This window comes from Rhamphochromis longiceps, linkage group LG18, assembly GCF_057381845.1.
Source record: "Rhamphochromis longiceps isolate RC_006_pf linkage group LG18, R_longiceps_female_GT1.1, whole genome shotgun sequence".
Classification (NCBI taxonomy): domain Eukaryota; kingdom Metazoa; phylum Chordata; class Actinopteri; order Cichliformes; family Cichlidae; genus Rhamphochromis; species Rhamphochromis longiceps.
Window position 1 is genome coordinate 28,843,028 of NC_140574.1, and position 27,811 is coordinate 28,870,838.

General features: G+C 41.5%; 1 protein-coding gene across 1 annotated transcript; it reads right to left on the bottom strand.

Moving 5' to 3' along the window:
* Positions 1–5,229: 5,229 nt before the first annotated feature.
* Positions 5,230–27,522, bottom strand: col6a1 (collagen, type VI, alpha 1). The gene is made up of 35 exons (XM_085390031.1): positions 27,252–27,522; positions 26,543–26,672; positions 25,888–26,088; positions 25,635–25,794; positions 24,788–24,901; positions 24,637–24,657; positions 23,844–23,864; positions 23,712–23,756; positions 23,553–23,606; positions 23,406–23,450; positions 23,072–23,098; positions 22,946–22,972; positions 22,777–22,821; positions 22,634–22,687; positions 22,037–22,099; positions 21,893–21,955; positions 21,751–21,804; positions 21,624–21,659; positions 21,479–21,541; positions 21,135–21,197; positions 20,014–20,076; positions 19,009–19,071; positions 18,857–18,907; positions 18,734–18,769; positions 18,459–18,521; positions 15,359–15,424; positions 14,385–14,420; positions 13,991–14,027; positions 10,760–10,768; positions 10,533–10,666; positions 10,061–10,158; positions 9,057–9,243; positions 8,801–8,972; positions 8,517–8,546; positions 5,230–7,190 (listed from the first exon to the last, which is right to left on the bottom strand). Exons 1-35 carry the CDS (start codon positions 27,337–27,339, stop codon positions 6,586–6,588), a joined length of 3,024 nt encoding a protein of 1,007 aa, XP_085246157.1. The 5' UTR covers positions 27,340–27,522; the 3' UTR covers positions 5,230–6,585.
* Between the last annotated feature and the right edge of the window lie 289 nt (positions 27,523–27,811).

Genomic DNA, 27,811 nt, shown 5'->3' on the forward strand with positions numbered 1-27,811 from the left:
AATTCTCCTCACTCTTTCCTGATTATCTATCAAAATTATTGTTTTATTTAAAAGAATATTAAATATTGTTGCAAAGAACAGGTAAAAAAAACCAAACATGTCTACAGCACAGCTAGCAACTCTTGGAGAATTTCCAGAGTTAATGGCAATGCTGCATGCTAATTTGCTAATCTCACAACCACACTTTTATCTAAGTAAAGTTTCACAATATATTTTTTTAGTTTTGTATGAAATGAAGATTAAACTCTTATGCATGAAATTTTTCATGTTCCACCAGGAAGAGGCCTTAGGACACACCGAGGAGATTACATCTCTCAGTTGGCCAGGGAATTCCTCAGTGTTCCCTCAGATAAGCTTGAGAAGGTGAATGGGGAAGGTCTGTACTTGTCTGCTTAGGCTTCTGCCCGGATAAGTGGATGAAAATAGATGGATAGGTAGATGGGTTTGTGTGGATGAAAATCCTTTGCACTCAGTAGTTACTGATACATAACCCATAGATATCACCAAATGCTGGTTCCTCCTTTGAGATGCTCTTCAAGGCCTTTACCATAGTCACCTTCAGTTGTTGTTTGTTTGTGAGTTTCTCTGCATTTGATAAGTGTATTTGGTAATACTGAAGCTTAAAGGAATTTGTTCAATTCTAAACTACCATTCGCTTTAATTTTCTGCCAAAATCTCTGGCGTCTGACGTCAGTTACATGAGTCGCTTACCTTGTCCGTCACTTCCGTCACTTACCTGCTGACATACCCTGACACTTTGACACTCTTGTTTTTGTCTTTCTTTATTCTTTTCCCTTTTTCTCAGTACTCTCCAGACTCTTTTACATGTTTTCTGGCAAAATCGAATCTGGCCTACCTGTTTTCGAGTGAAGCCAGTAGTTTGCGTCTTGTTGCAAACCCTCTGTATTTCCATTCTTATTTTGTCTCATTTTCATTATTGATTGTATAAGATCTCTATCTCCTTGACAGCGTTGTACACTTGGTAGGATGTTATGAAGACATTTTTCTTAACCGTAGAAATAATTCTCTCAGTTGTCTGCAGTTTAGTTGTTTTCTGTCTTCCAGATGTTTTGGTGTTGCTGAGCTGACCAGTACGTTGCCTGTTGATTTTACCACTCCCAAATATTTTTGCTATCTCCCTGATACGTTTATGATGTTTTTTAAGCCCGATGATGGATTTGCCCGATGATGGATTTGCCCACTGATATCTCTTTGGCCATCATTGTTACTGAGAATGACATTAATCAGCTATCTGCTTAATTGCTTAATTTACAGTTTTTGCTCGTTGCTTGAACACTATAAACCCATGCTTAGACTAAAGTAACACAACTTGAAGCTTTTGTTACCATACCCCAAACACATGTACCCATACCTTAAACAAAAGTGCTGCTTTGCACTCTGGTTGCAATTATGCAACACACTTACTCCTTTATGCAACACACATGGTCCTGCATACTACACTCTATTTCATACATAAGACACTTCGTTCAAAAATGAAATTTCAGGGTGCCATTTGGAAAACACATGTATCCAAAATACAAAACACATCGGGTAATTGCAACCACTCAAATATACACCTGAAGGCACTTACTTGCAAAACTGAACACCAATTAGCCAGCCACAAAAAGCCCTCAGTTTAGCCAATTCAAGAACTTTGCAAGCATGGATGGAGGGAGAGCAAGAGGAAGAGGAGGAGGAGGTCAAAGAGGCCATGCACGGACCCATATTTCTGATGATATAAGAGCAACTTTGGTGGACCATGTCATCAACCACGGCCTGACTATGAGGGAAGCTGGGCAGAGAGTCCACCCACATCTAAGCCGCTTCACAGTGGCATCTGTAATAAGAAAATTCCGACTAGAAAACAGGTCTGTCTTCATCTCACTGCCTTCTACTCTACTCAGATGGTTTTCATAGTACTGTTCTACAGTTACCATATCAAGTGTACAGGGTATTGCAGGGTGCTAATGCTCCTTTTGCAGCCAAAGTGGTAGTTTCTGTGAAACATACCATGATTACTTATATTGAAGTACAGTGTTGTACAGTGGATGATACAGTATATACAGTGAAGTACTGTAAGAAAAATAAGCAAACCGATGACAATATGTGGTTGTATTTCTCTAGAATGACTCGAAGACCTTCTGGGGGAGGACGCCAACGCCTGTTCACACAACGGCAGGAACTTGCTGTTGTGGACCTAGTGAGGGCAGACAATGCCATCCGTCTCCACCAGCTACGACGGAAAATACTTGCAGACAGGCGAGTGTTCAGCAACATAGACCATGTGAGCATCACCACCATCAGACGCATCTTGGGTAAACACAGCATCACCATGAAGCAGCTCTACAGAGTCCCATTCGAGAGGAACAGTGACAGGGTCAAAGGACTTCGAGCTGAATATGTACGGGTACGTGTAACTGTCCCTTACATTTACAATAGAGTATTGGTGAAGTCCAGTAGCAGCTGAATATGTACCATATCAGTACCACATGGATCCATTCTGAGAGCTACACAGGTACCTGTGTGATGGGGTGAGGGTGCCGTATGTGTAGCACTGTAGTACAGTGATATGTTCCCCTTTTTTTCAGAGAATCTTGGCCATGGATGGAGCTGCACAGCCTCATGAATACATTTTCATTGATGAAGCTGGATTCGACCTGAGCAAAACAAGACGACGGGGTCGTAATGTAATTGGCCAAAGGGCAATTGTGCACGTCCCAGGGCAGCGCGGGGGAAACATCACATTATGTGCCGCCATATGCCTTCGAGGGCTTCTGCACCATCATGCAATACTAGGTCCATACAATAGCCAACACATACTCACATTTCTAGATGCTCTCCATGATATAGTTGTACAGAACAGACCAGATCAGCCCAGGTTTGTGGTGATATGGGATAATGTCAGTTTCCATCGGGCTGCTCTGGTCCAGGCCTGGTTCTCCAACCAAAGTCAACTTGAAGTGGTATGCTTGCCCCCTTACTCACCATTTTTAAACCCTATAGAGGAATTTTTTTCGGCTTGGAGATGGCGTGTATATGACCGCCAACTACATGCCTGCATGCCTCTTCTGCAGGCAATGGAACAGGCCTGCGGCGACATTCAGGTGACAGCAATCCATGGATGGTTTTGACATGGAAGAGGATATTTTCCCCGGTGCCCAGCGGGAGAAGACATTGCTTGCGATGTTGATGAGGTCCTGTGGCCAGACCCCAACAGACGGCGGGATCCATGAGCCCAAGTATGCACAATTGTCATGATTTTTTGTTTACAGTATAGTGTTTTTTCTATTACTGTATTATGGGGTTTTTTTTGTTTTGGTTTTTTTTGCTTTATCTGAATTCATGGTACTGCAATGTACAATATTGAGTAGGTCTATTTGCTTTTTTGGTTGTTTGCAAATGTGTCTCCTGAAAATATGCCTTCTGAATGAACAATGGAAATCAAGGACTGCAGTGTTTTATGTAAAGAAGACTAGTGTGTTCCCCCTGATCTGTAAGTGTTTGCATATGATGCAAGTATGTGTCATTTTGTCAACAGAGTTACATTTTGACAAAGGAATGTTAGGTTTTGACAGCAGAGTTTAGGTTTTGGGAGTAGAGTTCCAATTTGGTGCAGCTGTGAATGGTATATTTCCCAGTGTTGTGTCATGTTTACTTGTGTTTAGGGTTTTGGCACAATGAGCAAAGTTTTGCAAAATGTGTTCAGGCAATGGGCAAAAACTGTATTATAACCAGGAATAACAAGGAAACAGGCCTCACCTGTTAGTGGGAAAGGGGAAGATTAAAAAGAGAAAAGAGAAATAAGAGCTAAATACAAACTCTCAGAAAGAGAAGACCGCAATTAAAGAGTAAAAAGAGAGGTACGAAAAAGACGTCTAGCAATCTGAGCTTAAAGCAGCATAGCTAAGGGAGGGTTAAAGGTCACCTGATCCAACCCTAACTGTATGTTTTTATAAAAAAAAGAAAAGAAAGAAAGCTCTAAGCCTAATCTTAAAAGTAGTGAGAATTAGGGTTAGTCTTCTGGATCCAAATTGGGAATTGGTTCCACAGGCCTGAAAGCTGCAGGCTCTGCCTCTCATTCTACTTTTAAATATGGCCTGTAACTGGTAATGGTATAGCGCTTTACTAGTCCATAAGGACCCCAAAGCGCTTTACACAGTCAGTCATCCACCCATTCATGCACACATTCACACACTGGTGATGGCAAGCTACATTGTAGCCACAGCCACCCTGGGGCGCACTGACAGAGGCGAGGCTGCCGGACACTGGCGCCACCGGCCACGATCACCCTCCATAGTAAATACCATAGTAACCACAAGTAAGCCAGCAGTCTGACAACAAAGTACTCAGTTAGGATAATAAGGCACTATGGCATCTTTAAGTTATGATGGGGCCTGATTATTCAAGACTTTGTATATGAGAAGGATTTTAAATTTGATTCCCTGATTTAGCAGGGAGCAAATGGTGAGAAACTAATATGGGAGAAATATGCATTTTGGATCAACAGAAGACTTTCCAGGGAACTTTGAAAACAGCCTGACAGTAATGAATCACAGTATTCCTGCCTATGAGTAACAAATAATGTGTATGTGTTAGTCCCCATAGGGAAATTACTCCTCTGCATTTAACCAATTCACCCAGTGAAGCAGTGGGCAGCCACCAATGCAGCGCCCGGGGAGCAGTGTGTAGGGACGGTACCTTGCTCAGGGGTACCTCAGGGTAGCCGTTCAGTGGAGTCAAAACCCCGACCTTCTGATCATGGGGCAACCACTCTACCTACCTGCCCCAAATGGACTAGCTTTTCAAAAATGACTCCAAAATTCCTCACACTGTTAGCAGACATCAGGGTAATGCCATCCAGAGTAGAAACCTGGTTAGAAACCACACTTTCTAAGATTTTTAGGGCTCAGGTACAATAACCTCAATTTGTTGGAGTCTAGGTGAAGAGAAATTCAGTCAGGAAATTCGGTCATTTGTGTACTGAAGACTTGTCTGTAGTTTAACTAATTGCTGGCTTCACAGATAAATATGATTGAGTATCATCTGCATAGCAATGTAAATGTATGCATTGTTTTATAACACTACCTGAGAGATGTAAAAATTCTTTTTTTCTCCTCAGTGTTTTAATCTGAACCAAAGAATTGTCAGTAGAGGTACATGAACATGTGTGAATGGATCTTTGTAAACTACCTTTGCGAGTGTGTGTGTACAGGACAAAAACAATCACACTTAGGTGCAGCAACCTTTATTGAAGGAGCTCTTATGAAACTACTGCGGCTGTGCATCCCCACGGTAAAAATATCTTCTTTAACAAAAAGGGTAGAGGCTAATACACTGAAACTAGTAGCACCACAGATAACAACAACAGCTCAGTGACTCTGAGCCAATGAAGATAACAACACCTTTGAACTTCCACTTAAGGTGATCTAAAAAGCTGTGTGTATTTTTCTGTGTGTGGGTAGGTGTGAGAAGTGCCATGTTTATTTTCAAGGTTTCCACCATGGCAGATTACAAGGTCACTGAACCAATGTATGCGTGTAAGCGTATGTGTGTGTGAAACTGAGGCTTTTCTGCTCCACAGACAATAAAGAACAGTTTTTTATCATTACTCTATTATTTGAACCAGCGACCATAGCACAGCTGTTTATGGACCAACGCCCCGAGGCTCTGTGTAAAACACACATTCACATGTAAATGATGTCCACACACTGAGAGGGTTCACACATACTCACAGACAGAACCACACAGGTAAGGTCGAGCTGTGGAGTTCTGGTGAAGCAGGCTTTCTACATAAGCCTATCTGATGTCACATCCTGTTTTGGTGATTTAATATAACTTTGACATAATGAACAGTGTGAGTTTTCTCCAATTGTGGACTAAGTTAACACTTAAAGATCATGGAGGTGGAGTTTAAAATAAATCAGTTCACAGCTGTGATTGGTCACTTCATTTTGCGTTACTGTCACACAACAGATCTGACACCACTTGAAAGAGTGGCTAGAGTTATAATGAAAATAAGAAAAAAGAATCCACATTAGACTCTAAACACAATCCTTGAAAGGGCAGGAGGTCCGGTCCTGGAGAGGCAAGTAAGTGCTGTTTCAAAGAGCCTTGTTTAAAGCTGAAGTCAGAGCTGACAGTGATACAGGGATACCTGAGTAGAAATCAGCCTAATGCAGATGAAAGCTAGAAATAGACACGTGCTAATACTGATGGCTCTCCAGGACCGGAGTTACCCATTTATTTGGCACTTTTTTACCCTGAACTTTACCTCCAAGGCAGAAATTTCTAAAAGTGGGAGGTTTAGGTCAAATACCTTCGTTTGGTTATGATCTCAGCGAAGGCACCGGGGTTTGTACACAGCCTAACATGGTCCGCCTTGGAGGATCAAGTTGGGGTAAAAAAAAAAAAAAGGTTTCTGGGTAATTTTTGAAGAAATTTACATTTTTTCTGCCACACAATCATTAGTCGTTTTGCGACTTTCTTTTCTTTTTTAAACACAGTGTACTGTAAATGAGTGAGACTGAATATTCATTGGACTAAAAATGTAAAGCGTATTAGTCCTGTTGTATGGTGTATCCCCATTCAGGGCATGGACACCCTGCGGGAGACGGTTTGGTAAAAGACCCCACGGAGCAGAGATGGGTAGTCTGGGAGACGGAACAGATGGCGCTGAGCGTATGTGATGTCGGCCAGCCGTCCTCTGCTCACCAGAGTGCGCAGGTTAGCCTCGCTGACCTGGGTGCCAGCTGAGATGACATAGAGCTCAATACCAGCATCCGCCACCTCGCGAACACGCTTCTCCAGGACAGGCTGGGTGACGCCCTGAGACCTGCCGTCAGAGAAGAGCACCAGCTTCTTACTGCCTGCTGATCCATCCCCGCGGGAGGCTAAAGTCCTGATTGCAAACTCCAAGGCCTGGGTCACGCTGGTGCCATCGTTTTGGAAGGTAGCTGCTTTAATTTCCTCAGACAACACCGTCAGATTGTGATTCAGCGGCGCGTCCAAGCGAGCATTCCGACTATACTGGCCCACACCCACTCTAATCTGGGCACCAAGCGACCTGTTTGCGTTCAGGAAGCGATCAGCCAAGTGTTGGGCAAAGGTTTTGCTTATTTCAAAGTTCTTCTGGCCTACGCTGGCCGAGCTGTCCATCATCACCAAAATATCGGTACTTTGAGGAAACTCGACTGCAATATAAGCAGAAATAATACACACAACACATCTGGTCAGAGATTTCCAACACAGGAGAGAGAAACACAGCATTTATTTATGATGTCTTTAACATCCAGATTCTAATTTATTGTTGGTTTGGGGTTTTTTCGACTTTCGTTCACTGAATAACGTGACTGTGTTGAGATGTATTTTTTTCAAACAATCCTTAAAATAATATAGAAAAGGTGAGACAGAGGCAGAAGTAACTAAAATTAAATTTTAGCCTAAAGCTTAGAGACAGAAACAGAAAAAGGGAATTCGTTCAGAGTTACCTCTAGCCACTAAGCACAAAACATAGAGGTAGGAGGGCTGACTCTGATCTGAACGTCAGAGCTCATGTGGGGTCTGTCACTGAGTCTCCTTCCTTCTGCTTTAAACTGTTCGACCTTTTCTAAGTCTGAGTAACACAAAGAAAATGATAACATGCTTTTATGCCAACAAAGCTGGATAATTGTAATGTCCTGCTAGCTGGTCGACTTAAAATGTGTTACATCAGCAGAAGTTAGATCATTTATTTGGAGATAAGAGAAAGATTATATTGATTCTGAAGTCTATACTGGCTGCCTGTCAGTAGTGAATTCAAAATCATTTTACTTGTTTTTAAACCACCTCGTGGCCTTATTCCAGTATCTATGTCTCACGTGCTGATGGCATATAAAGTATTTCAGGTCTTTTTCTTGTTCCAGTGTGGAGGAAGAAAATGTTTAGAGGCAGCCATGAGGTTTTACCCACATCGCTAAAACAGCAGCAGCACCCAAGAGCAACAGAAGGTTTTTGAAATCTCTAAAAAGAAATTTAAATCAAATCTTTTATGCTGAAAAGATTGGATTTGGGGTTTTCTTACATGTCCTACTGATGTCGCATATTTTTATTTGATTTTTTAAAATAACTTTCTATGTTTTTAACTATATCTTTAACTTTGTATTTTTGTTGCTATTTTATTTGTGATTATTTTTATTTTTACATTTTTAATGTAATATTTTAATATCTATTTTTAAATTGATTTAAGCTTTATTTGACTTACTCTTATCATACCTATAGGCCATTTCAAATTTAGATTTATTTCTTGTCTGCTGCATATTAATTTATTATATAATTTATTTGTTCCTCCTTATTATGTCTTTTTGACAGTTGTGAAGCACTTTGACCTGCACTAACCTGCATGAAAGGTGCTATAGAAAAATAGCTTTGAACAACTGATTTCTGAATGAGGGATGTAAGACATTGTCAAACCCAGTAAAATAGTACAAACATAATACAACCCAGTGTAACTGTGTATTGGAAAATAATATCAGACTTACTGGGACATCTGTAGTCTGGGCATTTCTTCTCTGTAACAGAAAGCACAAGATAAGTCAGTTTATTTCCAAATTACTGTTTCCAGCTGGTTAAATAACTGCAAGATCAGATACTGGCGTGTTGTTTTGTTACTACAAAGAAGTCTTTAATGTTTCTCTGTTACCGCAACTGACACAGACGCCTGGATATCGCTGTATATCGTGAATATGGTGTTGCTAAAACAACACTAATAACTAGATAAGGAGTGCATTCATAGGTTATTTAAATATGTGGAGCTGTGCTGTACCTTTACAGATTCTGTCTGTAAGGTTCTGCAGGAAGTTGTCGTCGAGAAGTTCAGCAAAGTTATCCAGCACGAAGGAAAAGCCTGGTTTGGGGTCGCTCTTACACACCACGTCGTCGAGCTGCTCTTGGTTGGGCTCACGGCCTGAGTAGTCCTTTACTCCTAAACCACCAACCTAGAGATGAAGCAGGGACCTTTTAGGGTTGCCTGATGTGATTCAACCTTCTACAGTGTGTGTTTCAAAGTGTGTCACACTTGCCTGGAGGCCTTTACCACAGAGTATGTTGAGGGGGGTCTTGTCTCTGTCGATATCAGAGCGTCCATCAGTGAGAACGAGAACGACTTTGTTCTCTTTCCTCATGACACTGATTGTGTTGCTCAAAGCAAAATCAAGGGCCTCGCCTGTGTACGTGGCCTCAGCTAGCCACTTCATGTCTCTCACTGCCCTACACACACACACACACACACACACACACACACACACACACACACACACACACACACACACACACACACACACACACACACACACACACACAAAGAAAACGTGCTTAGCATTGAAACATAAGGCAAAATATACAACATGCTGTATTCAAAGGTTCTTTCATTTTATACATTTAAACAGTCATTTCTGTTTCCAGATAAGTAATTACCACTTAGAGTGTATTTAACTTAATAGCGACAGATCTATTTCTGATCAGATCTATAGTGCTGTTTTTTTAGGGTAGAAAAGTCCCTCATTGTCCATTATTGCCATTGTTTGTATTGAGAGCATCATAAAGGCATACAGGGGACGTTACTTTGGACTTCTGACCTGCTCGTCAAACTTTCTAATATTATCTTTAAAAACGCTTTAAAAACGACTTAAATATCCACTGCTTTTGTTTATATTGGCAGAATTTAGGGAATAATCCTGGTATATGGGGATTTGAAATATACTATTATAGTTTGCATCTATTTCTTTCAAGTTGACCCCAAAATGTCTTATAACTTTAAAGAAAATATTATCAAGAGAAAGAGAATGAGCGGCCTTGTTAGTTAGAAATCTAAGTTATACAGGAAACTCTCCATGTTCATGTCCGGTTATTGAAAAATCAATACCTATTATCTATTACCTGCTCCTGCATAATGTTTGTGTTATCAGCGTAAACATCTGCAATGCTACCCTTCTCTCATTTTTTACTGCACTGCAAAATTCTTAAAGTACATTTATAAAGAACAAAGAAAGCCAGAGACTCCTGCCGCACGCGTGTGTGAACTCACTGTTTGAATTCGGTGAGGCTTGAGGATAGTCTGACAGCTTCTTGGGCTCTTGATCCACTGTACTGGACAACACTCACTGTGGACTCGTCGACAGCAAACTGGAAAGAAAAAAACCCAAAGCACTGCATGGTGACTGTGTGTTTTGGTCTGTGTGTGTTTTCCTCTGTCAACATTTCTGTGTCCCACCCATCCTGACTAATTGCAACCAAACTGGGAGAGGAGAGTCACTGGAGAGACATAAAAGCATGTTCCAAACCCAAGAGAATATCTTTCATTCACACTTTTCTATTTTGAGGTTTGCTCTCGAGGCGAGCATTTCGTAACATCTCTGAAAAATAGCTTTAGCACCATTCTTGGAATGATTTTAAATAAACAACAAATCCCACAAAGGTCAAGCATGTGGCTGACAGATGGTGGTAGAGATTAGGAAAAAGGTGAAGAATATGAAATGCAATGCTGTTGAGGATGTTACCTTTACTTGCTGGTCTTTTATCAGCCTGTCAATGACTGTGATGATAAAGTCTTTGGCAAGAGCAAAGTTTGTAGAACCGATACTCTCTGAGCTGTCCACGATGAACGCCAGGTCCACTGGTGCACACTTACACTCTGGAGACACACACATGAATAATTTCATAAAGGCTAATCGTCAAAGTAGCTACAGACAGTGGAGAACAATATAGGCAATGACTCCAAACTCACCACAACAAGCTGGGGGTGATTAGAAGAGCATGGGGGAAAAAAACCACAAATCAAAGTTAATGAAATGCAGAAATAAATGTATCATGATACAATCTGCTTCGGTTTTCATTAGGGTTAGCCTAGCACTGAGCTAAAGAAGGCCAACTGTTTAAAGTGGCCCTATTATATCAATTTCCTGCACCATATTTGTATTTTAAGACTGTGTAAGCTTTGCTTTGGTTCAGTTTTAGCTGTTCTTTTCTTAAACTAAAAACTTGAAGCTCTCAAAATGCAATAAATGCCATCTTCTATTAAAGCACTAGCTTAAAATACCTGAAATACTCTGTGAAAAAAAGTGAAACAATCCTCAATGTTTACTCCATATTATGACCTAATGAAAGCTGCTGTTACTTTTTCCTCTGGGCTGATGATCTAAACTCAAACGCTATCATTACAAGTTTCTGTGCCACACTGCTCTGCATCTGGCTTTCATTTCCAGTTGAAAGGAAACAAAGGAAGCGATATTAGCCTTAACATCTTTCCTGTTGTGAAGAAACGAGAAATGAGCAGGAAAATGCTTGTGGCACCTTCCCAAAGGACTGTGGCTGTGTTTTGAGCACTTCTCTTATGATACTTTTGCTGCATTGATGGGATGAATATACCAAATGGCGCAGCTGGTTATGAACAATGAATAAATCAAAAGGAATCAATGGTTTTGGACTTCAAGTCAACAATGGTAAATATAAAATCCTCTCATGCTAGGCACAAAACCGTCCAATACATCCAACACTTACAACCTCCGAAAGCAAACGTTTGGTCATGACCCTGTTCAAATAGGAAGATGACAACCTGCCAGTTCAATCAGCTCAGCAGTCCATAAGTGACCAGCAACCTCCAACTAAGACCAGTATGTCAGATGTCTGTCCATCATCCAGGTCATGGCAGCCTTAAGAGCTTGTCTTAACTTCTTTAGCTTGTCAAAACGTTTCACCTCTCATCATTCAACAGCACAACCCTCAGGTGTACACTTGTACTTAAAGGACAATGACAATGTTCATATTTTGGACCGAGTAGACAGATGGTTTGTAAAACCAGTAAAGGAGGCCACCTATGTCCATTGCTACATTGTAGCCACTGTCTTGAGATCCCTTCACTGTTGCTTCAACCCCCCACCTCACCTCAAGTGACATCAATAGGTCACATGACAGAGGAGGGCAGGGTCTCACAGTAGTTTCAGTCTTAAACACCGCTGATGGTATTAACCAATAGTCAGTAGCAGGTCAAGTAGCAGAACAACAGCTCTCAGGATCATTTCCAAAGGAGACAACACTCAGTAGACATTAAATACCTGAGACTCTCCACCTTTCGTTTTTAGTGATGAAGAAGCGTCTCTAAGTTCAGTTGTGTTCTTTTTTTCAAGCTCTTAAGAATATTTCAGATGCAGACCTATGATGGCCAGCAGATGTGCATAAACAGATGTTTGTGGACCATGTATAACTGTTTAAACACAAAGTTTATTTGGATTTTTTTTAAAAAGGAATGATGGTAGAGGACTATATTACATCAGTAGATGCTTATTTTGTTAAACACTGTTAGTGGAGCAACATCCATTCATTCATTTTCCAACACTTTTCAGGGTCTGGGACACAGGGTCAGCAGTCTAAGCAGAGATTTGGACTGCCTCATCTTTGCAGTAGCCTAAGCAATGATGTGGTGGCAGCACTCTGCACCACTCCTGATGCTACACCAATCCATCTGTCCATTTCCCTGAGATACCTGAGCAGCAACTCCTTTGTGACCTGGAATGAGCACTCTACTCTTTTCCAGCTGAGAACCATGGCCTCAGGCTTGGAAATGCTAATTCTCATTCCTGCTGTTTCACACTGGGCTATAAACTGCAAAAGCAGAGGAGATCCCGAGGCCACAAAACCAGAAACCCTTCTCTGCTTGACAATAACTAAAAATTACCTATCCATAAAATTTATAACTAAAATCTGTGTGCAACCCTGCTGGTTCTTACCTTTGGCAATGCAAACCAAGCTGTTACTAAGGTTGTATAGGCACAGAATGGCCCATGACAGCAGGGCAGACACTTCATACTACTAAAGCAATCCCAGAGGACACACTGAGGGATATCTTATTATTTTATTGTCTATAAAATACATGCAATATCCTTGAGAAGAAAAGGAGTTGGTCATATGTTCAACAACCAGGATGAAAATCAAATTGTTCCTCGTGGATCTGAGGGTCGACCAATGGACAGACTCTCCCAAAAGCACCCTAACAAAGAACATCCCAGAGAGCTGAGGTTTGCTGATTCTGCTAAAGTTGGACCACAACCTTGTTTTCCCTTCTTAAAAAGAAGAAACATCACCCCAGTTTGATAAACCAGAGGCACTATTGTTGAGTTCCATGCAGCTTTGCGTTGGTGTATCAACCTAGACAGCCCTCCAGTCGAGAAAGTTGCCCAGTCTACATGACACTGAACCCCACTGAAGTCTAGGTTCCTCAATTTTCTTTTTCAGTTTTTCACAAACCTACTTTTTCACAGTAGGTTTCTAAATTCCCCTCTGTATACCATCACCTTATCATGGTGGAGGGGATTAGATCCTATACTGGGATGGGTCTCTCAAGGAAAATTAGTGCTGGATATGGATGTCCAGTTTGACTAATACCCAGTATGGTTTCCTCCTCAGTTACAGTACAATCAGGTTCAAATTGAAAAGGATAAACAGAATAATTCCCTGTTTATCTTAATGTAAAGTCCAAGACTGTTTCAACTGTTCAACATCACTACCCAGACTGCACTGAGACTTTTTAAAAATCAGATTTAAATGGATGACGTTCGTTTTTAATCGAAGAGGCTATACATGTGTTTTTAGTTAGACTTTAAGCCATCCTTTTTTCTGACTGGGTGATCCTGACAACCAGAAGCTTCAAACAGCAGGTCTTCTGTTCTCTTAGTCAGAGCTCTTTGCCTGAGATGACCACATTAGGGAGATCCCCTGTTTATGACATCATACAAACCAAGACTGAAACTGACAATCTGAGGTCTTAACTTTTGGCTCACAGGGATTACTTGTACATATGCTGACCTCATTATCTGAAACATCTGCAATGTTTAACATTCGCACTCACCACTGTAACTGTAATATATACATACATATGAATGACAGAGAAAACTTTAACATAAAGAATTTAAATTCTGTGAGTGGGTGTTCAAGAAGGCAAACCGTTAAGTCTTGAACTTACAGCAGAGCTTCATAATGATATCCAGAATTTCACAATCCTGAAGAGAGAGGCAGAGGATACATTACAATATGGCCGCAGACCTACATCACATTACATAATATACAAACACGACACACAGCCAGCTCCCTGACTGCTTTTGAGCCGCTCCAAAGGAGAAGAAAATGAAAACATGACTACGTGATATTTTACTTAGAAGTCAGTGAGCGGCTATGGGGTTTTGTGTTCAGGAAATTGGTTGTGTGGCTTTGGACTGAACATACAGTATCAGTTGCAGATGCAAAACTTGCACAGCCTCAAGGGGGAATTAAGTGTGTTAGCACTCTGGTGCTACGGCTAAATTGAGGGCGAAGGCTCACATTAATTGGATTGCTTCAATTTTTATCTTGATACTCACATCGGCTCCTGGTGGTCCGGGAGGCCCTGGTGGTCCCTGAAAAGGAGATAGGGAGACTTGAGTGATTCATCCTCCTGAAAAATGTCTATGTTTTTTTTGTTTTGTTTTTTCTTTTAAAAATCTGTCCAAAGGTCTATCTGGTCTGGCTTCAAGATGACAGAGGAAAGTTTTTGTGTTTTAGTTGGAATTAAAAAATGTGGGGGGCTTCTTTGAAAAAGATGTTACTCCTCTGACTGTACGCAAGGTTCTCACCATGACTGAACCCACAATCCGCGCCCACACATTTCATGCTCGCCACTGTCGTTCTGCAAACATCTGAAACGTCCAAAAGTTCACTGCCACAGAATTTTGGGAGTCGTTTTTTTTTCTTCTCTCGACTGTAGGAAAACCATCTGTTATGTTTTAGCCGACATTAAAGCTCTGTTTAAGGGCACTCGTTTCTGCGTAAAAGACACCAGACTAGCACACACACATTACAGAATGAGAAAGACAGGAAAAGAGAGCGAGGGAGAGAGACAGCCGTTAATTGTAGAGAAGAACAGCACTCGGAGCACATGACGCAAACTTTTCAGTGGTTCCTCTCAGAGAGCGTGCGATCATTTAGATTAATGTCATATTTAGATTAAGCTTTGTTTATATTTTCACATGAAGCAACACCACAAAGTTTAAGGTTTAAGGAAACATAGGAATGATTGTTTTTCCATCTCTTAGCATGTGGTTTGGTGTTGTGGTGTCTGTCTGAAACATGGAAATGGACAGAGTTGAAAGCTGGCTGTGCTCTTGTTAGCTCACTTTCTTAAAGGCCTGCTAAGTCTGTATTTCTTTCCTATTAAGAAGAATTAATGTTTTAATGAATTAACTAATCAAGTGCACAAATAACATTAACAGAAAAAATATGTCAGCATTGCCCATGAATCTATGTTTTACACATTCATACACCACAAACATACGTGCACACTCCATGTCATTCTTACCGGCCTGCCCTCGGGCCCTCTGTGACCTTTGGCCCCTTTTGGTCCTAGAAGCCCTGGTTCGTTATTCTGTCAAAAAAGAGAAAATGAATGGAGATTAAAAGAAAGGGTCACACCTTTGGTTTGTTTTTCTCTTTTGAAATAAATGATTGTAAATCTTTTCAAATTACAGGATGAAAAGCTATTTAAAGAAACTAAGTTGATTTACACACTAATCACAATGAACGTGCAATGCTGTGTGGCAAAGCACTGCTAAACAATAACCACAGCTCATAGTTTTGTCTAAACTGGAAACAGCTGCAGTGGCACACACTTTTTAGATCCAGAGTCCAACTAAAACCTTCATACTGACTTACTGTATAAGTGATTACCTGACTGCAAAACAACCTGATTAGTGTGTGTGTGTTCATTTGTTTACTTTTTTTATGACTCTGTGCTTGACTATGGAAATAAGTAATAAATGTAAAACTTCAGAAGAGTTTTGTCTCCGAGTGTGGTAGTTCATATCATAAAAGTGGAGGAGAAGGAGAAAGTGGAGCACCGTCATTTATTTTTGTGTATACAAAGACAATGCATTCCTGCTTGCTCCACACACAGTTTCAGAAATTGTAAGCACGAGTTTGTTGCCTGATCTTGGAGAAATCCACTGAAGTGCTGTGCCATGTCTCATCATGGCCAGCTATCTAACTATGCAGCGGGCTAAAGGAGCCAAAGCCCCTGCAGCTGCTGCACCCTGACACACAGCTGATCGCTGTGAGAGCTACTGTAAACAAATTGATTTAGGACAATGATCACATCGTTGAATTTGAATGTTCCCACAGATACTTTTACACACTTAAAAATTTGAGAATGACGGCAGGCAGCTGAAATGAATTTCACAATAATCCAAAACTGAAAGCAGATACCAAAATAAAAGAAGATTTTAAAAAAAAATCTTTGAAACACACGAGAAGAGCAGAAACTGTTTTAAAGTGGGTGCTTGTGTGCTTTAAACGGCTCATTTTGGATAAAAGTGTATTTACTCTCTTTTTTTAAAACGACTTCATAAACAATGTGAATGAAAATATTACAGATCATTAATGGACAAATGTCTGTCCTAGAAACCTTCTGATTGGGAGTGACATGTAAGGCAGGAAGCAGTGTAAGCAAAAGGGACTAGCTCACAGTGTAAAGTCACAACCAGCAGATCTGCACTCCTGCAACACAACCATCTACCTACAGTGGACAGATACAGCGGAGACATGAGGGCTGTTGGGGAGACGGTACTGCCAACCATCTGGCTTTTTCACACACATGCCAACAGACGTGAGCCTTTAATAGGAACACACACGTGAGCACACACACGCACACACACACACACACACACACACACACACATATATCTCAACATACATGTGCACACAATGCATGTGACTCCAATTACTGCTCAACTTCAAATGCTAGGATGTAATGAACATGAACTACATCATCCATAGTTACACAAACAGCCAGACAAATCATAGGCTTGATTTTATGGCGTTATATTTAGCGATCACATCCAGATGCAACTGTTTGTCATACCTTTTGCAGGATATGATCTTAAAAGTATGTTAGCCACAACTTTAAATAGGTGGGAAAGCCACACGCCGTTCACAGCCTTCCACCATCCAACAAAAAGCTTTTTTGTGAACAGCTGAGAATGTGGAAACAAGAAAGTCACTGTCTAGGGAGAAAGACATAAGAAGAAAACAGAAATGCATGCATGCCTCTGAGAATGAGTGGAACATAATAACTTCTTTCTGTTCACTGAGATATACAAAAAATGGCATCTAATTATGTTAACTATGGTTTTTTTAGTCTACGATTTTGTCATGGACCGATACAGGGTGCGGTGTGGAAATTAAACCATTGTTAAATGGTACGTCATTTTGGTAACTAACTGGACTTGTTTTCCAAACCTAGATAAGAGAACAGTCACCACTGGACCACTGTCCAAATACAAGGCTGCAGGCAACAACAGGTTAGCTTAGCACCCATTCTGCTAAACTAATTCCTGTGTGTTCAAAGTGGTTTACAATGACAGCATGCACCCACTAGCACTTCTAAAAGCTCATATATATATATATCTTTTGTGCAGAATGCTGATTTATGTACCAGGTCAGCCCTTTTGGCATACCTCAAACAAGTATCATTGGGTTGAGTTAAGCTATAGTCTTCATGCTTTATGCTAAGCTAACCAGATAATTTGGGTTGCCTCATGTATTCATTTAACAGAATATGCCCATTACTCTGCTGTCAGAGTGAATGTATCATGTACATTACTGAAACATTACTACAGTACCAAACAAATTTTAGTAAAATATTGGGTGACTGGGTGAATTGTACGGCATCTTATCCTGCTCTGGCTGCAGTAACATAAAGCTTTGATGAGTGGTAAACTGATCTGGCACTGTAAATCCACAGCTCACAGAGTGTGACTGTTCTGCAGAAAAAGGTCAGGGTGCACCGATGTATGGATAGAAACTTTTAAGCCATGAAACTCGAACCCTGGAAGTGAAATTATTTAAATGTAAACACGGCCAAGTTGAACCAGGAATAATCTCTCTCTCTCTCTCTCTCTCAAACACACACACACACACACACACACACACACACACACACACACACACACACACACACACACACACACTCCAGAAAAAAAGTAATGCAGTCCCCTCATCGTCTCTGCTCACTTCCTGGTAGCCTTGACAACAACATATACACAGCTGCATCAGCTCAAAGCCCTCATCCCCAATGTGTTCAAAAGTACTTAAAGCATTTCCAGCTGCTGAACAGGAGGAAAGTGTGGGAGAAAGACAAAAAAACAAGAGCAGCAAAATACTTCTAGACTACAGAAGAAAAAAACAATAATGAAAAGCAGAAAAGACAAAAAGTCACTTTGTAGTATGAGACGTGTTAAAAGACGGCAAATGAATAAGGAGATATGAAAATATATCTAAAATAGTAGCCGTGTGACTCATATCCTGTCAGCTCTCTGCGCCAAGAAAGGAAAGGAGGAAAGATAAAATGAGATCAAGAGCGAGTAGCAACTCAAAAAGGGAAAAGAAGTCAGAGTTGGACTTACATCGGGGCCTGGATCTCCGGGCTCGCCATCATCTCCTTTGGGTCCAGGCGTCCCCCTGCCACCCTGATAAATGCACAGCAGATATAAACAGTTACAGGGGAGCACTGGCAAAGACAGATGATTAAATGATAATGATGATAAAAGGGCTAACAAAGCCCATTAATTTTAGCTCAGTTAATCGCTGCCTCTAACAAACGTGCATCCCAACATCTGATCTCAAATTAAAAAAAGAGTGCCCTGATTGTCTATGTAAAAAAAAAAAAAGAAGAACCTACCGGCTCACCCGGGTCTCCACGGGGCCCAGGATAACCCTAAAAAATAAAACCACATAAGCATCAAAAATATACATAGTTACAGCGAGAAAGCTGCTCCACACTTGAGATGCCCTAACTACCTACCTGGAAACCATGACAACCTTCTGTGCCATTTCCTGGAGCACCATCCGCTCCCTGAAAATAAGAAAGAGAGACACTTACAGATCCATCTGCACACACACACGACCGGAGTTATGATCGATAGCACACATCTGTCTCCCCCCTTTCTCACTCACCCTCTCTCCCATAGGGCCTCTGTCTCCTGGAGCTCCTTTGATTCCTCTCGGCCCTCTGGGTCCCTGAGAGAAGAAAGGAATGATGAGATTAGAAACACATGAAATGCAACATGAAAACATTTGGATATTGCTGACAGATACTGAGTGTGTGTGTGTGTGTGTGTGTGTGTGTGTGTGTGTGTGTGTGTGTGTGTGTGTGTGTGTGTGTGTGTGTGTGTGTGTGTGTGTGTGTGTGTGTGTGTGTCTTTGAGTTAATGTGTGGACCAAGACTGTGAACCAGTTCTATTTCTTGAAATTTCCACCTGAAAAACACCTAAAAAAAAACTCTCCCTGATCACATCAGTGGGATCAGACGGAAGTTCAAATTCTAAATCAGAAAGTAAATAGCAGCCTCTCTCGTGATGATTCAGTAAATAATCATGTGATTCAGTGAGCTCTAAAACCAAATTTGATTAATCAGAAAAGAAACACAAACAAAAGTGCAGCATCTGTTTTACTGACAGTAATACTGAGCACTGATCCGTTTTAATAACAGACACGTCAGTCCCATATAAAGGCTTAACAGTAACTATTAGTATCTGCAATCTGTCAGAGATTCTGGCAAGCTGACTGCCTAGATTGTGTGATAACGAGCATCAAACCACCAACAGACATGACAAATGAAAACAAAGCTGACTCACAAAATTTTTATGGATTTAAAGCTACATCAGCGGGTTTGTAGCACTTTAGCCTTTGCTATCTGAAAACACAGAGTCAAATCTTTACTATTACTTTGTAAATGACATGAAAGTATGAGACAGTCTCTGTTTGCTTCTAACGTTCGTCAACTTTAAACAAAAAGGCAGACCAAAAAAGTCTCTCATGTAAAATTACAGTTTTAACTTTGGCAGATAAAGGGCAGTTCATTTAGGAGCCTCTCGCTCATGGAGGAACAACAAACTCCCAGAGTCTTCAAACACTCCTGCACTTTCATTATAACCTGTACATTTGTTTTGTTGGACTCACTTCTGATCCGGCTTGGCCTTCATCTCCTCTGTACCCGGGAGGCCCGGGCTTGCCAGCTTCACCCTGGAAAACAACAACATTAATGACAAACTGTTTAAACACTTTTACTGTACATAACAAAAAGGGGGATTTAAAAAAAAATAAAGTTTTAACAGCGTCACTATTTAACAACTACACTTCCCATGAGTCTTTGCCTGAGGAAAAGTTTCTCAATTTACTCAACTCTTCCCATCGCTGTGTCTATGTGAGCAGATAATCGCCCGGAGAGCAGTGAAAAAAGAAATTATGTTCTCTGCATTGTAACATTATTCAGTAGGATGTTGTGAAACAATTAAAAGTCACTGCTAAGATCTGGTAACATCTGGATCAATCTGAAATGCCGTATACGATATTTAGGTTTGGATTTAGGTTTTGGACTTTCAAGCAATAAGACAAACACACCACAGCACTTCTTTATATTCTAGTTAACACACAAAAAATACTGTTAAACACTCCTGTAGAGTAATGCTATGCCGTTATTCCGGTTGTCCGTTATTCCATGTTTTCCATACTAATCATTTCCTTAGTGTTCACTGACAAGGAAAGTAGCACAGTCAGAAGCACAAAAGAGCCATTGAACGCTCTGACATCACGGAGGTTGCCGCAGCTGATGCTTGTAACGTATTATTATTATTACACTGCCTGGTGCCTTATTAAGAAAAACCATGGTGAGGCTTTGGCTTGAGAGGACGGAGAGAAGAACTGAGTCAGAGGGGAAAGAGTGACTGTTGATGTTCCCAGGAAGAGGAGTAAAATGGAGAATAAGAGGAGGGGAGTTGGGGTTAAAGCAGGGAGGAGTGGGCAGCACTGCGGGGACACAGCCAGGTCTTACTTCTGGAAAACCTGGCCAGTTTATCCCCACTTAACATGAAATATGCACAACTGCTCACATGTGCGCATGCAGCCACTAACATGTTCCTACGAAAGGAAAAAAAGGATAATTCCAGAGAAAGAGCGAGTGGTTTATAGTTGGGGCTGTGCCGTGCTACACCACGCAGCATTGTAAGCAGGGCCGCTAACTGCTCGTGCCTGCTCGAATGCCTGCATGGTTGCTCATATTTGAGTGAGTGTTTCTGTCTTACGGGGGCGCCGTTGGGGCCAGTTGTGCCCTCCCTCCCTTGTTCTCCGCGGGGTCCTGGATCCCCCTGGCAAGGAAAAGAACAAATGTATAAATTAGACTAAAGGCATTCAAGACAGTAACAAAAGACAAGGAACGCAGACAGAGCCAGGCTTTAAAAAACAGTCAGCTCAGTGGGAGTACATGAGGAATTACACAAAAACTGTTCTATTAAGGTCAGTGTGGTTACAGTGGACTCACTATACTGTACACGTGCCAAACTGAATTTCCCATGAATTTCTGAGGAGAAAATGCTGAACTGGTGAAGGCCCGTGAGGGACTGGGGTTAAACCTTTTATCAGCACTTACCGGTTCTCCTCTTGGGCCTCGGTTTCCACGGGAACCTTGCTCCCCCTTCTCTCCAGGTAGCCCCTACGAGAGATTTTTGAGACGGTAACGTGCATTTTGGTAGCTGTCACACACAAAAACACCATTTTAAAGTCAATATATTTACTTTCTCGCCCGCAGGTCCATCATTCCCTGGTAATCCCTGAAATGCAAACATAGCAGAAACTTATAGAAGCTACAGTGAAAGTCATGAACTTCATTTTTTTTTGGTTTTATCCAGCTTTATCGCTTACATCTTCGCCGCGCTCTCCTTTGTCCCCGTCAGGACCACGAGGGCCTGGATCACCCTGTCACGACAAACATGGTTAATTCTGTATCAAAGTTCCTGCTTTGTCATCTCTCGTCGTTTCTGTGTTTCTCTGTACGCTGACTCACCTTTGGGCCCAATGGTCCATAGTTTCCAGGTCGTCCTGGTTCGCCGTCCCTCCCGGGATCTCCCTGGAATGAGCACACAGCACCTTAATACAGGGCGTTAAAGGCCACACAAAATTCTAGCACCCAGAACTCCTTCTCTCTTACTTTTGCTCCTTTAATTCCATAAGAGCCAGGGTCTCCCTTTGGTCCATGCTCTCCCTGCGAGCCCTGGAAACACACAACACAGAGACAGTTTCAATGCATGATCAGAAGCAGCTGAGGTAACACTCCATCTTGGAGGCTGCCGTACTTGTAAGCTCATGTATATGTGTGTATGTTTACAGTACAGCTATATGGACTCATCCAAACAGTCTGACAGAAAAGAATGTAAACTAAGCCAAAGATTAAAGAGCACATGGTCTGGTCTGCTGGAGATACCAGGCAGAATTTGTGTTTGGACCAAATAAAAAGAAAGAGAGCGACATTCCTAGGCATGCACACAATAGCTAACGGCTAATCTACAAACAAAGACGCTGAAAACAGCATTGGCTTATCTGAGGGTGTGTTAAAGTGTTCAGGAGTGTAATTAAGACAAAACATAAATTCTGTTTGTCCCAATGTCGACACATCTGATTGCACATTTGCAACTTTTCTAATTAGTGTCATGGATCTCATGATTAGCTCCCATTTGCACTTGGCCATGAGTGTTAATGGTGCTCGATTAAAGGTCATAAAAGGTTCAATGTATATATTTAAACTCACGTCTTGTCCAGGAGAGCCTTTACAGCCAGCAAGTCCAGGGAAACCAGGTTCACCCTAAAGGGGAAAACACACAAAAACATCTAAAAAACGGATACATCTGAGAGGAGAAAGATGGACGCATCAGATGGCCGGACTTTACTCACCTTGCGTCCGTCGATTCCATCCTTTCCCCTTTGACCTTTGTCTCCCTGAGAAGATGGAACAGATGGAAAGAATAGAAAGAATTAAAGCGAGAGGAAACCATAAGATTCCAGGGCAACCGCCGGTACAACGGCCTCTCTCTCTGAAGACAAGAAGTCAATATTAGCTCACCTTGTAGCCTTTGTGTCCTCTGTCACCCTGCAGAAAACACACAAACACAGAGTCAGTCACTCGAGAATATTAAAGCACAGAACTGAATCTTACTAAAATATATATTTTGGGGGTATCTGACAGTACCTTCCCTCCTCTTGGGCCACGGTCTCCCTAGAAACAGAAACACATACGTCATTATTATTACACAGCATGGGGGATGAGGTGAATGATAAGGTGGGAAAACTGACTGGAGGTCAGCGGTCATGACTAGACAAACATACACATACTCAGAGTTACCAGACTGCCTCCTCTTGAGAAGTCAAACTTAATTTACTTGGAGCAGGATTAATATCCTTCTAGTTTACTTAATAGTGCAGAAAATTTAAAAAACAAATAAATACTTTGCTTCAAAATATCATGAAGGCTCCCTTAGATCCCAGCTCCAATCTATCAGCATGTTTTATTAAGTGCACTGTACCTTCATTCCACTGTAACCGACAGGACCAGGGTCGCCAATCCTGCCCTGTAAGAAAGAAATGGGATAAACGGACAGTTTTTTCAGCAGGTGCACCAAGTGTTGGATGCCACATACTTTTTATGCTTATTATTGGAGGAAGCCACCTACCACATCACCAACATCTCCCTTCTCTCCTGGCATCCCTGGCCTACCTATTTCTCCCTGTAGAGAGAAGGGGAGGATGGAGGTTAGTCAACAAGGTTTAAATGGGACGGTTGGAGATCTGTACATAACTACATCTCTCAATTTTCCCAACAGCTATCCCACCTTAGAGCCAGATTCTCCATCTGGTCCTTTGTCCCCTCCAGGAGCCTGTAGGCAAACAAAAGTTAGCTCCAAAAATATAGTCCAAAGAGAAATCACGCTTGTGACTTATAAAATAAAAAAGGTAGTACTTACAACGCAGTCAAACGAGCAACACTGGAAAAAAAGAACAAAAGATTTTAAAAAATGAAAAGTGTGTCTGTGCGTCTATGGCTGTACAGAAGATTGGATACTTAGTTTTGCTCAAATCTAAGTAAGACATGCTGTTAGGCGGGTGCGATCACACTGGAAATACAAAAAAACCATGTTTTCTGGTGTCACCTGAACCTCTCACATACACAGCGGTAAAAACAAAACAAGCTATTATAGTTTTAATAGTAATCGCAGTAATCTCAATTAGCTTTTGGATGTGGTGGCTGTAGCATCTAGTGTGTTCCCTCAGTGACCTCTCCTAGTTTCCTGTTTAGTGAAGTTGTTTAGTGAAGTTTACATCTCAGTGAAGATTCACTGAGATGTTCACTTGCCTCAAGGACCTTGAGGCAACTGTTGTAAATTGGTGCTGTATAAATAAAACTGAATTGAATTGAAATATGCAGCACAAAAAAAAAAAAAAAAAAAAAAAAGAGTACAGCAGAGAACCCTGGTTTTTAAATACTGCATTTTGACTCAAAATGAATCAGCAGAGCTCATCAGATACAAATAAGATGTTAGGCTGTTTCTTTAAAAGCACAGTGCTTAATATTTACTCAGCCAAAAATATGTTTGAACAAACAAGAGCTGAACATTATTGGTGACATTTTTTTTTCTAGCCAGCCTTCTCAGCCCCAAACATGAGAAAACCCAGGCCGGCTTCTGCAGCAAAGCATGCAACAAGCAGTGAAGTTAACTTTATCTAAATAAAAATAAATAAATAAATAATTGGACATACCACATCCTTTGTTTCATTTGTCTGGAAAGAAGAGATAAACCAGGAGTTAGTTTGAAATCCAAATGTTTCAATGTTCAGAGACGAGAAGAGAAGAGAAGAGAAGAGAAGAGAAGAGAAGAGAAGAGAAGAGAAGAGAAGAGAAGAGACGTACGATCATGTTAATGATGGTTTCAATGGTTGCCATCTTGCTGGTTCTGAGGTCATCTGCAGCAGTGAAGTTCTGTCTGTAGTTGCGGTCTGTGGCAATGAGAGACAGCCTGGCTTCCTGTAAATCAAACACAAACATCTTTATCTACGATCTGGCCACACTAGTATCCGAATGATTAAGATTAACATCTGCCAACATGTTCTTCCTGACATTAGCCGGTAGAGGAAAATTGTGAAATCCACCACGCAGAGATTCCTGGCATAACATGGTATTAAGATTAATGATACTTGTTTTTAACTGACTGAGCTTCTGTGCTTACAACCTGATATAGCCATATTAGAAGTTTCAGCTTTTACTGATATCCAGCAGAGCCTAGAGCTGCCTTAGCTAACACTCTGACCTCATTATCTGAACACTTGAGAAAAAGAGAAAAAGTGGACTACGCTCTTTAGCTTCATATGGCATCAGAAAGCTGAGTTGACCAGATCATCCAAAGAAAAACATCTTCTTAGTATGACATTTCTGTCTTAATGCATTTGCAAACAGGATTTGGTTTATAATCATAAGACTTATCCCTTATATTTCACAATTTAAAAAAACTAGAACAGATGTCTTCATCAGAGATCAAATAACCGTTATCATGTACACATGGCTATGTAAGTATAAACCCATGAAAATAAGACTGAAACTGATTTAAGTATCAAACTCTGAAATCAAAATTAACTTATAATAGCTAATTAGTGAAAATGACACGCCAAACCTTAACTCCCCCAAAATGTATATGAGCAATGCACGGCTTCATTTGTGCAAAGTTTAATAAATGATCTGTATGTGTGTGTATGCGTTGTACCTCCTGGTCAGGTGAGATGGCGACAGCGAACACTTTGACCCCGTGTAGCTTGGCTTCGTTAGCAGCCTCCTGCACACCTCCACATGGCTCTTTGTAACCAGTAATAGGATGTCCATCAGTCACCACCACCAAATACTTGTTCTCATGGTAATGGGAACCCCTGCAAGCAGGTACACACGTATGCAAACACATTCAGAAATGTTGTCAGCGTCTTTATTATTTCAGGATGAAACTATGCGCGTGCTGTTATTACCCAATGAGCAGCTCAGCGAGGCCCCTCTTGATGGCACAGTCGGTGTACGTGCCCTTGCCGATGTACGCGATGTTGTCGATGGCTGTCTTCAGGGCATTGCGTTCGGTATTCAAGTCACTCAGCTCCTTCACCAGTTTGACTTCGTCACTGTAGTGCAGCGCTCCTGAGTTCCATGTCAGGATGCGGTCACACTGGTGGCGCCTGGATAAGCAATGGTATTAAAATCAAACATGGTACAGACAGGCAGGGGTGGACCAGAACTATGCAGATTCAATCACAGTCATAGTCAGAGGGCTTTCTTTAAGTTTTTCTTTTTCATTCTGCTTCACACTTTCATCCCATTATATTTCATATAAAAGTAATTGGCAGAGTTCTGTCATTTGATTAAAAAAATCTAAGCCCAGGTGTTTAAAAGTTACTCTATGTTACATTTCCCCAACTACAGCCACTGTAAGTAGTGGGTGTGGTGGGTAGGCCAAAAGGACTCTGCACCTGTAGCCACGCCCACAGTGTATCCGAGTATGCTGTACAGTGCTCCTTACTGGTACCTGAACACTTCCTCCAGAACTGAAGGTAATGTGTGTGTGTGTGTGTGTGTGTGTGTGTGTGTGTGTGTGTGTGTGTGTGTGTGTGTGTGTGTGTGTGTGTTTCTTACATGTCTTTGAGTTGATCTATGAAGTCCTTGGCGAAATTTTTGATCTGGTCAATATAATAGGAATCCGGTGTCCTTCTGAGGGCAACACTCTCAGATGTATCCAGGACGAAGAACAGGTCAACAGGACACTCTGTTCACAAAGCAGATAATCAATGACTGTGATCAGCAAATATAATCCCACGATTTAAAAAAAAAATGAAGAAGAACGAAAAAATGATCCAACTAATGTGATTTCTAGCTGCTTAGATTTCTCTAAACGTGTTAACAATCAGCTTCAACACTGGTGAAACCAGCAGAAGTCATTACTTCAGCACCAGAGGCCTACAGCTCATTATAATGAGCAACATTAGATCATCTCATTGGCTGATCATGTCATACAGGTAGGAAACCTCAGCAGACTATCTGCATCTATAACATGGCTGTTTGCACAAACACCTGTCCTATGACTCCTGTCACCTCGGTGGGGGAGCCGGCCTGAGGTTCTCGGCTACTCTGACATCACATATCAGTCTGCTTTACAGCCAACACCTCACATGACCATTAGGTAAAACGATAGCGGACTAGGATTCTATCATCTTGGTTGTTAGTGCATCAAAATACAGCAAACAAACGACTTCATTGCATTCGACACAATAAACACACTTCAAGTGCAAAAGAATCGCACTAGAACATCTGCTTGGAAAGCACCAGATGTTTTCAGCAAACCTACCAGCAACTCTGCGCCGTTGGTCCTGCTGTAGTTGCGCTCCAGCCATGAAAACGCACAGCAGCGCGAGGAGACTTCTGAGAGTCTCCATGATTAAACTGTGAAAGAACAACTAAACCACGGCACCCAACCCCCGACAAAAAACAACTGCGGCCCCAAGCCCCACACCTCTAAACTGATTTCGTGAAGTTTTGGCGATCCAGAGGTCTGAGGTTTCTCCGAGGCGAAACCCAAGAGCGCGCAGAGGAGGACCAGAGCGCACGGTGAGGGGAGAGGAGGGGGGAGCAGGAGGAGGAGGAGGAGTTTGTAAAGCTTTCTCTAAGGAAGCTGATGAGAAGCAATGTACCAGAGCCCGCACGGACCAGCAGTTTACGCCAATTACCCAGATGTGCACGCTTCCTTAAAAGGGGCCAAACAATAAACTGGTGACTGTCAGCGAGACTTCAGCATTCACAGAGCTGATTCTTTTTATTTTGGCATAAAGAGAAAATGTGGAAACTGGACATTTAGTTTTTCAGTTTCACATCGTTTATAGAGAACGCCCCTTTAATGTTATTTGGTCA

What these genes read in the sequence shown, in the direction of transcription:
- col6a1 (XM_085390031.1), bottom strand. Translation starts at nt 27,339, where the DNA reads ATGGAGACTCTCAGAAGTCTCCTCGCGCTGCTGTGCGTTTTCATGGCT. An exon ending in ATGGAATCGACGGACGCAAG is followed by an intron (nt 22,688 to 22,776) that starts GTGAGTAAAGTC and finishes TTTCCCCTTTAG; the next exon opens with GGTGAACCTGGTTTCCCTGG. An exon ending in GAGGGCCCGAGGGCAGGCCG is followed by an intron (nt 14,421 to 15,358) that starts GTAAGAATGACA and finishes TCTCCTTTTCAG; the next exon opens with GGACCACCAGGGCCTCCCGG.